Here is a 10,093-nt window from a genome sequence, read left to right on the forward strand (position 1 = left end):
TGAGGCCACTGAGGGTGCTCTGCCTGTGAACAGATACATGGGATTTGAACCCAGGCAACCTAACGCCAGAACCTATCTTCAAGCTACTTGTCTAGAGCTGCCTCTCCAAAAGGGCTGTTGTAGTACATGAGAAAACGCTTTAAGGCGCTTAGCAGAAGTCTGGCACTTAGTAAGTGCTCAATTAAGTTTCCTACGGTCACATTAATACTTGCTGTTTTATGTTTGTCATAAAATTAACGCGCATACAGGGAGACTTAATTCAGCAGAAAATCACAAAGACAGCCGAAGCCGGCGGACCCTGCGCGGAGGTCGCGGCGGGGACCGGGGCGCCAAGGCGGGGGACGCCCACCCTGCGGCGGAGGCAGGCGGTTAGGAAGCTGGGGTGGCGGGCGCTCGGGGCCGCGGGTCGGGGCCCGGGGGCGGGGTCGGGGAGGCCCCGCCCAGCAGTCACCTGCGACAGGTGGAGCGCGCGGCGCCGGGCGCTCGGCCATGTCTGCGGAGAGCGCGGGGCCGGGGTCGGGGCCGCNGGCGGGGCTGGGCGGCCGCTGCCGGGGGCACCGCATCCGCCGGGCCGAGGAGCGCGCGGAAGAGCTGCGGGTGAGCGGGCGGGGGCCCCGGAAGGCGGGAGGGGGGTCTCCGGAGGGAGGGGACGCCGGGGTGGCGCGCCAAGAGGGACCGGCCGGGGACCCGGCGGCCGGTCCCGGAGCCCAGGCTTCGCGGTGGCACTGGCTGTGGAACTAGGCGGTTAAGGGTGTGGCCTCTGGAGTCGTGGGGACGTGAGTTCGAATCCCGCCGCCTCCCCACCTCCCTCGGAGTCTCGTAAGTCTCTGAACTCAGCGCCCTCATCTGTAGTTGGAGGGCAGTAATAGCGCGCGTTTATTGGGGTTGTGCGACAGGCAGAAGATAATGGGTGAAATGCTCTTTAGTCTACCACATAGGGGCGGATCCAGCTGCCCCCTCTTCCTCCGTTGCTTTGTTGGCGGGGGTGTTGAGAGCCGGGCCTGACCTTGGGGTATATGCGGCTCCACTGCTCCAGTTGCCCGGGACGACGTGTGCCCCACGTCCCGCCTGGTGGAAGCTGACCAGAGAGAAAAGCCGGCCTTCCTCCCTCCTCAGCCCCTGGGCACAAAGCCCCTCCCCTCATGCACCCTTCAGGCTTCCTGGTAAGGTGATTTCTTTCCCTTTCGGGCTTGGCCTTGACTGTACTCTAAACTGGTTCCACCTGGGTAAATGGAGGGGGGCGGGTAGGATCTCAAGAGGTTGCTGCTGGATCTCTTCGCCTAGAGTTCCTCCCCGCCTCCGCTCCCGCTTAGCTCCAAGCAGCTCACCTTCATCACCACGCGCCCTTGGTCTGAAACTGGGGAGTCGAAGTTACCCTGGGCCTTCCTCCCTCCTTCCACCCTAATTGTGGTCCCTGGGGATTTCCTTGCAATTTGATTAAGCCGCTTGATTTCCCCAGCCTCACCCTCGTGCTCTGCCCACCTGTGAGGCCTGAGGGCTCTCCCTGGGGACTCAGGCTGCAGGGTAATAAACACACCTGACTGGCCAGGAGGGATTCACTTACTCAGTGACACCTGAAAGCTCCTGGTTGGCCCTACGTGTCACCACTATCCATCATCAATAGTGTCGATGAAAATGAACTTGGATACTGTGGCGTAATAAACTTGCATAATGGATGGAAACTTTGCGAGCTCCAAAGTGCTTCAGTATCCATCATCTCCCTCCATCCAAACCAAACTTTTGAAGTGATAGCCTACCTCCATTTTACAGATGAGGAAACTGAGGCCCAGAACCGTACGGTAACTCCTCTGAGGTTTCTCATATTCAGGAGCTAGACCAAGGGAGTCATTGACTTGGCCTGAGAAAACCACCTCTTAGCTTCAGTGGAGAGAGGAAGTGGTGCTAATGGGTGTGAGAATTCAGTAAAAACCTTAAAAAAAAAAAAGAAGTTGCCATCAGAGCTGAATCTGAGTGGTGGAAGGGGGTGAAGGCCAGGACAGGGTGGCAGGCCTGGTGCTTGATTCAGAATGCAGTCTGCCCAGGGCGCCTTCCCTGAACCCTACTGATGCCCTAAGCACGGTCATCTCCTTTGCCTGGAGGGAGGGTGTTTTTTTTGCCCTTTTCTCCCTCTAATTTTGAGTATATTATGGCATTTCCACACTCCTTCTGCTATCCCTCTAGCCAGCAAAGGAATTTTGCCCCAGGGTAAGATGGTTACCATTCACCAACTCCTCTTACCTTCTGGTTCTTGTCCTGTAGTTGGGCTCGGTTTCCTTAGTCCTCCGGTGTGTGGTGATCACAGCTTCCTCCCAGTCAGCTCAGTTCTTTCACTTAGCATTTGGACCAGTGAAGCATCAGACGAATTCCTGACTGTGGGGCGGGAAGGATTTGCAGGGGCCTCCTAGAAGAAGAGCCCAGTTGCCTTTTGGCAGATGGCACCCAGGCAAAGCTCTGAGGGGAAGCAGTGGAGAAGCTGTCGGCTAGGAAGGAGTCCAAGTACCTGGAGAAATGGAGCGGAAAAGCAGGGGCCTGGCATGTCACTTTTCTGTGGGCTTCAGCGTCTTCAATTCTAAAAGCCTCCCCTGCTCTCCGGGGTCCGCTCACAGCTCTGGCAGATGTGAACCGCGGAACCCCTTGTGGTCCCAGAAGTGGATGTTCGTTCAACAAATATTTATCCAGGGCCTCTATGTGTGGGAGGCACTTTCCTCTAGGTAGTGGCCCATAGCCGACAAGTCAGTCATGGTGCTCGTGTTCCAGCGGTGGGGGAAAGATACACCCGTCATGTAAGGCCGAGGAGTGATACCTGCAAGGGAGAAAAATAAGCAAAGTTAGGGAATGGGGTGTGGGAGTTGTCAGGGAGGGCTTCCGAGGAGGTGACCCTGAATGGAGTGGGGGAGAAGACTTTTATATACGTGGATATACCCATTTGTATATCCAGGAGACTGCTGGACGCAGAGAAAGCAACAGGTGCAAAGACGTTGTTGTCAGGACAAGTTTGGTGTGTTTATGGGACAGAAAGAAAGTCAGTGAGGAGAGTGCTAGGAGGTGACATCAGAGCCACAGGCAGAGTCTCTTCAGACAGGGCCTTGCTGGCTAAAGTGGGAAGCTTGATCTCACTATGAGTGTGCTGGAAAGACACTGGAGGGTTTTGAGGAGGGACATGACGTGACCTCTTTTCCTGACACAAGGTGGCCGTGGCTAACTGTGGAGGCCAAGCCCAGTTAGGAGGCTCTCATAGCGGCTCCTGTGAGAGATATTGACCATCAGGGGAGAATAGCAAGAGTGGAAGTGACCAGAAGTGGCCAGAGGAGAGAGAGAGAGACTGTGGAGTCAGGGCTGATGGGACTCACTGAGGGATTAGATACATGCAAGGTTGGAGAGTAACCCCGGGGGTCTGGATTGGGGTAATGAGCTTGATGATTGCTGGTGCTGTTTAAGGGGCTAACTTAGGGAAGGGCAGTTGGAGAAGCCATGTTCTTCCGCTCAGGTGTGGAGAACCAGGGGGCTGGGTCAGAAGGAACACTCAGAGTGTATGCAGGAAAGTGATTATCACGGGGGCCATGGATTTCAGGAGAAGGAGGGAACTGAGGCTGCAAGGTGGGTGATAGACACTGAAACGTGGTAAGACTAATGTATTGGTGACTTCAACTAAGCTGAAGAATGGTTGGACTGGAGAATCTAGAGTGAGTAATCTGGAAGGATGGGAGTGGTGGTCAGGGTGTGTGCGCCTTGAAATGAAGATTTTGGAGGTGCCATAGTTTTCAGTAATAATGAGGTCTGGGATGTCACCATGGGTGCGAGTGGCTGAGGTGGGATAAAGGCGGGGGGGAATCATTGGAATGGAGTGAATGGACCAACGTGGATCACGACGCCATGGGTGTCCTTTGTCTTGCAGAACAAGATTGTGGACCAGTGTGAGAGGCTGCAGTTTCAGAGTGCCAGCATCACCAAGTATGTGGCTGAGGTCCTCCCAGGGAAGAACCAGAGAGCAGTGGTAGGTAGTTCTCCTTCCCCTCCACTCAGGACCTCTCCTAGGAGAAGACTCCAGCCTTAGGAGCATGGGCCAGGCTGGGATCCCTTCCCAACCTCCCAGACTCACGGTGTTCCTAGCAAAGCCGGATGCCCAGGAAGGTCGGTTTCCCATCGCTCTGAGCCGTGGTTTAACCGTCTGGGCAGAGAGGACCATTCCCGGTACCGCACTGGGGCAAATACTGCTGGAAAATGCCTTTCTGGGGGTAAAGGATCAGAAAGGGTAGGCTTCTTCCACCATCTACGTATTTCATGGTCAGCCCCTGACTTATAAAATAACCTCTGGACTTTGACGCGGAGTATTCTTTATGACAATCTTACGCAGTAGGGGGCAGTCACATCCCTGTTTACAGATGGGGAAATGGGTCGCCTAGAGATTAATTGACTTGCCCAACACCCACAACCTCCTGCCAGAGTCAGATCCAGGCGCTGGATCCTCTGACTCCCAGGCCGCTGCTCCTTCTGCTACCCCCCAGTGCTGATCCTTTAGCCTGTTGCCCCCATTGCCGCCGCTATGCCCTCACTGTCAGGTATGCCCCTCACGGGTCGGGGCTATGAATTTCTTTCTGTACATCCCCTCCTTCCTTCCCCAGCCTGGACAACGGAGCAGGCTTTGCATGGTCTTCGTCAAGGTTCTTTTGATTGTATAGAACAAAACCCAGTTGACCTAGTTGGAGCAAAAACAGGGAATTTCCTGGCAGGATACAGAAGGCTCTCAGAACCCGAAGGGGACGAGAACCAGGAAAGAAGAAGCTGCCAGGAGGCTAGGCAGCTATTCTGTGTCCAGTCCTGCCTTTCTTGGCATGATGGTTTCTCTCTCTCTCTCTCTCTCTCTCTCTCTTTCTCTCTTTCTTCATCCTTTTTATTTTCTCATCTTGACAGCACTGGCTAGGGCCTCAGTACAATGTTGAATAGAAGTGAGTGTAGCGGATGCCGACTTCAGGGGGTATACTCACCGCATTTCATCATTTATGTATGTATTTAACAAATCTGCTGAGTACCCACCACATGCCAAGCACCAGTGGTCTAGAACAAAACACATGGGAATTCCTGTTTTCTTGAAACTTACATCATTAACTGAGGGTTGAGGGGGGTGTTGAGGGAAGGACAATAACAATTAAATACAAGCTGTGTCAAAAGTTGAAAGGTGCTACGGAGAAGTTTAACACAGGAAGGAGGCTGTTCCTTTGTGGAGAACGGGGGTGGGGGTTGCAGTTGCGTATGCTGTGATCAGGAATGACCTAAGTAAGTACTGATATTTGCACAAAATTGACAGAAGGTGAGGGAATGGGCCAGATATCTGGGGGAAGAGTTCTGGAAAGAGGGAATGGCAGTGGGAGCCCTAAGGTGGGAGCAATGAATGAGATAGGAGTCAAACTAAGAGTGTTGTGTCCACACAAGAGGTTTCAAGGAGGTGGGATGTCACATGTTGCAGAGGTTAAGTAAGGTGAGAAATGAGAGTGGGCCATTGGATTTAATAACATGTTCATCACTGGAGGTCGTGATGGGGGGGGTGTTTTGTAGAGTGGTGGAAGCCTGATAAGAGTGGGTCTCATAGAGGACAGCCAGCCCTTGAGGAGCTCTGCTGTAAGAAGAGAGCTGAGAAGTGGGATGATAGTAGAGGGGGATATGGGATCAAGAGGGTGTTTTATTTTTAAGATGGGAGANCGTTGTTGTCAGGACAAGTTTGGTGTGTTTATGGGACAGAAAGAAAGTCAGTGAGGAGAGTGCTAGGAGGTGACATCAGAGCCACAGGCAGAGTCTCTTCAGACAGGGCCTTGCTGGCTAAAGTGGGAAGCTTGATCTCACTATGAGTGTGCTGGAAAGACACTGGAGGGTTTTGAGGAGGGACATGACGTGACCTCTTTTCCTGACACAAGGTGGCCGTGGCTAACTGTGGAGGCCAAGCCCAGTTAGGAGGCTCTCATAGCGGCTCCTGTGAGAGATATTGACCATCAGGGGAGAATAGCAAGAGTGGAAGTGACCAGAAGTGGCCAGAGGAGAGAGAGAGAGACTGTGGAGTCAGGGCTGATGGGACTCACTGAGGGATTAGATACATGCGAGGTTGGAGAGTAACTCCGGGGGTCTGGATTGGGGTAATGAGCTTGATGATTGCTGGTGCTGTTTAAGGGGCTAACTTAGGGAAGGGCAGTTGGAGAAGCCATGTTCTTCCGCTCAGGTGTGGAGAACCAGGGGGCTGGGTCAGAAGGAACACTCAGAGTGTATGCAGGAAAGTGATTATCACGGGGGCCATGGATTTCAGGAGAAGGAGGGAACTGAGGCCGCAAGGTGGGTGATAGACACTGAAACGTGGTAAGACTAATGTATTGGTGACTTCAACTAAGCTGAAGAATGGTTGGACTGGAGAATCTAGAGTGAGTAATCTGGAAGGATGGGAGTGGTGGTCAGGGTGTGTGCGCCTTGAAATGAAGATTTTGGAGGTGCCATAGTTTTCAGTAATAATGAGGTCTGGGATGTCACCATGGGTGCGAGTGGCTGAGGTGGGATAAAGGCGGGGGGGAATCATTGGAATGGAGTGAATGGACCAACGTGGATCACGACGCCATGGGTGTCCTTTGTCTTGCAGAACAAGATTGTGGACCAGTGTGAGAGGCTGCAGTTTCAGAGTGCCAGCATCACCAAGTATGTGGCTGAGGTCCTCCCAGGGAAGAACCAGAGAGCAGTGGTAGGTAGTTCTCCTTCCCCTCCACTCAGGACCTCTCCTAGGAGAAGACTCCAGCCTTAGGAGCATGGGCCAGGCTGGGATCCCTTCCCAACCTCCCAGACTCACGGTGTTCCTAGCAAAGCCGGATGCCCAGGAAGGTCGGTTTCCCATCGCTCTGAGCCGTGGTTTAACCGTCTGGGCAGAGAGGACCATTCCCGGTACCGCACTGGGGCAAATACTGCTGGAAAATGCCTTTCTGGGGGTAAAGGATCAGAAAGGGTAGGCTTCTTCCACCATCTACGTATTTCATGGTCAGCCCCTGACTTATAAAATAACCTCTGGACTTTGACGCGGAGTATTCTTTATGACAATCTTACGCAGTAGGGGGCAGTCACATCCCTGTTTACAGATGGGGAAATGGGTCGCCTAGAGATTAATTGACTTGCCCAACACCCACAACCTCCTGCCAGAGTCAGATCCAGGCGCTGGATCCTCTGACTCCCAGGCCGCTGCTCCTTCTGCTACCCCCCAGTGCTGATCCTTTAGCCTGTTGCCCCCATTGCCGCCGCTATGCCCTCACTGTCAGGTATGCCCCTCACGGGTCGGGGCTATGAATTTCTTTCTGTACATCCCCTCCTTCCTTCCCCAGCCTGGACAACGGAGCAGGCTTTGCATGGTCTTCGTCAAGGTTCTTTTGATTGTATAGAACAAAACCCAGTTGACCTAGTTGGAGCAAAAACAGGGAATTTCCTGGCAGGATACAGAAGGCTCTCAGAACCCGAAGGGGACGAGAACCAGGAAAGAAGAAGCTGCCAGGAGGCTAGGCAGCTATTCTGTGTCCAGTCCTGCCTTTCTTAGCATGATGGTTTCTCTCTCTCTCTCTCTCTCTCTCTCTCTCTCTTTCTCTCTTTCTTCATCCTTTTTATTTTCTCATCTTGACAGCACTGGCTAGGGCCTCAGTACAATGTTGAATAGAAGTGAGTGTAGCGGATGCCGACTTCAGGGGGTATACTCACCGCATTTCATCATTTATGTATGTATTTAACAAATCTGCTGAGTACCCACCACATGCCAAGCACCAGTGGTCTAGAACAAAACACATGGGAATTCCTGTTTTCTTGAAACTTACATCATTAACTGAGGGTTGAGGGGGGTGTTGAGGGAAGGACAATAACAATTAAATACAAGCTCTGTCAAAAGTTGAAAGGTGCTACGGAGAAGTTTAACACAGGAAGGAGGCTGTTCCTTTGTGGAGAACGGGGGTGGGGGTTGCAGTTGCGTATGCTGTGATCAGGAATGACCTAAGTAAGTACTGATATTTGCACAAAATTGACAGAAGGTGAGGGAATGGGCCAGATATCTGGGGGAAGAGTTCTGGAAAGAGGGAATGGCAAGGTGGGAGCCCTAAGGTGGGAGCAATGAATGAGATAGGAGTCAAACTAAGAGTGTTGTGTCCACACAAGAGGTTTCAAGGAGGTGGGATGTCACATGTTGCAGAGGTTAAGTAAGGTGAGAAATGAGAGTGGGCCATTGGATTTAATAACATGTTCATCACTGGAGGTCGTGATGGGGGGGGTGTTTTGTAGAGTGGTGGAAGCCTGATAAGAGTGGGTCTCATAGAGGACAGCCAGCCCTTGAGGAGCTCTGCTGTAAGAAGAGAGCTGAGAAGTGGGATGATAGTAGAGGGGGATATGGGATCAAGAGGGTGTTTTATTTTTAAGATGGGAGAAATTACTCTGTGTATGCTGGTAGGCACTGTCTGGTAGGGGAAAATTAATGGTGAAGGAGAAAAGGGGATAAACAGGTACAGCCAAGGGGGGTGGGATCTAGTAAACAAATGGAGAGTTAGCTGTAGGCAAGAGCATGGGCATTCATCCACAGAAACAGGGAAGGCTGAGTATAGGGGCGCAGGTGCAGGTCGGTGGGGGGTGGGGTGGGCAGAGCTTGTGCAAGTTCTCTTCTGATTGCTTCTATTTTCCACTATTTATCACGTTTGCTGTAAGTTCTTGATGCCGTTTGTCAGTTTATAGATGGCATTGTCCCCCATCGATCTGTTAACGTGGTAATACATTAACGAGAGTTGCTAATGCTGAACCATCCTCAATTCCTGGGGAAACCAACTAAGCTTGATCCTATGTTGTTGGTTTTTTTTTTTAACTTTAAATTTTGAGATAATTGTAGATTCACATCCAGTTGTAAGAAATAATCGTAGAGCCGTATCCCCTGTGCCCTTCATCCAGTTTTCCCCAATGATGACATGTTGCCTAACTATAGTATAGATCATCGCCAGGACACTGACATCCATTCAACTCACCTTAGTCACATTTCACCAGTTTAACGTGCACTCATTGTGTGTGTATTTAGTTCTGTGCAGTTTTATCACGTGTAGATTCATGTGACTTCTCCTACAACCAAGATACAGAACAGTTCTATCCTAAGGATCCCTCATGCTACCCTTTTATCACTGAGCCCCCTCCTCTCTCCCTCCTCTCCTTCCCCTTGTATCATCATTATACAAAATTTCTGAGGTTGGAATCTTAGTTTGGGGTTGTGCGTGTGTGTGTGTGTGTGTGTGTGCGCGCGCGTGTGTGTGTGTTAAGGATTTTTGTGTCTATACTCAAGAGTGAGATTAGCCTATGAATTTCATTTTCTGTATAGTCGTTATCAGTTTTTGGTACTGAGGTTATATAAATCCTATTCAGTGAGTTGGGAACTCACCGTTTTCACTGGAGGAATTTGTGTTACTATTGGAATTATTTTGTGCCCAGAATATTTGGTGACACCCCCTATAAAACTATCTGAGCTTGGTGTGATTTTTTGCAGGTGGATTTTTAACTATTGATTCATTTCCCACCATGACTAAAGGGTTCTTTCTTTTTCCTTGGTTTTACTAATTTTTCTCTAGATAAATTATTTATTTTGTCTATTTTAAAATTTAACGGCATAAAGTTGTTCTTAACCCTTTTTTTTAAAAGATATTTATTTATTAGAGAGAGTACAAGTGGGGAGAGGGGAGAGGGGCAGAGGGAGTGGGAGAAGCAGACTCCCCGCTAAGCGGGGAGCCCCTTGTGGGGCTCGATCCCAGGACCCCAAGATCATGACCTGAGCCGAAGGCAGATGCTTAACCAACTGAGCCACCCAGGCACCCCAGGTTGTTCTTAATCTTGATTAAAGTTGCCACTGGTTTGTCTATTTTGCTAGTCTTTTCAAAGAACCAGCTTTTAGTATTTTGGTCTTCTCTTTTGTATCTTTTTTTTTTTAAGTTTATTTTTTTCTAATGATCTCTATACCCAGCGTGGGGCTCGAACTCACAACACTGAGATCAAGAGTCACATGCTCTTCCAACTGAGCCAGCCAGGCACCCTTCTTTTGTATCTTAAAAAAAAAAAAATTATATAT

General features: G+C 50.8%; 1 protein-coding gene across 1 annotated transcript in view; it reads left to right on the top strand.

Moving 5' to 3' along the window:
* Window positions 1-489: 489 nt before the first annotated feature.
* Window positions 490-10,093, top strand: part of BSPRY (B-box and SPRY domain containing) — a 19,443-nt gene continuing 9,839 nt past the window's right edge. Inside the window, exons 1-2 of the mRNA XM_034663719.1 lie at window positions 490-597; window positions 3,896-3,994. Coding sequence (XP_034519610.1) covers window positions 490-597; window positions 3,896-3,994 — 207 coding nt within the window. The remainder of the gene's footprint in view (window positions 598-3,895; window positions 3,995-10,093) is intronic.

The sequence above is a fragment of the Ailuropoda melanoleuca genome, chromosome 7 (assembly GCF_002007445.2).
Source record: "Ailuropoda melanoleuca isolate Jingjing chromosome 7, ASM200744v2, whole genome shotgun sequence".
Taxonomy (NCBI): Eukaryota; Metazoa; Chordata; class Mammalia; order Carnivora; family Ursidae; genus Ailuropoda; species Ailuropoda melanoleuca.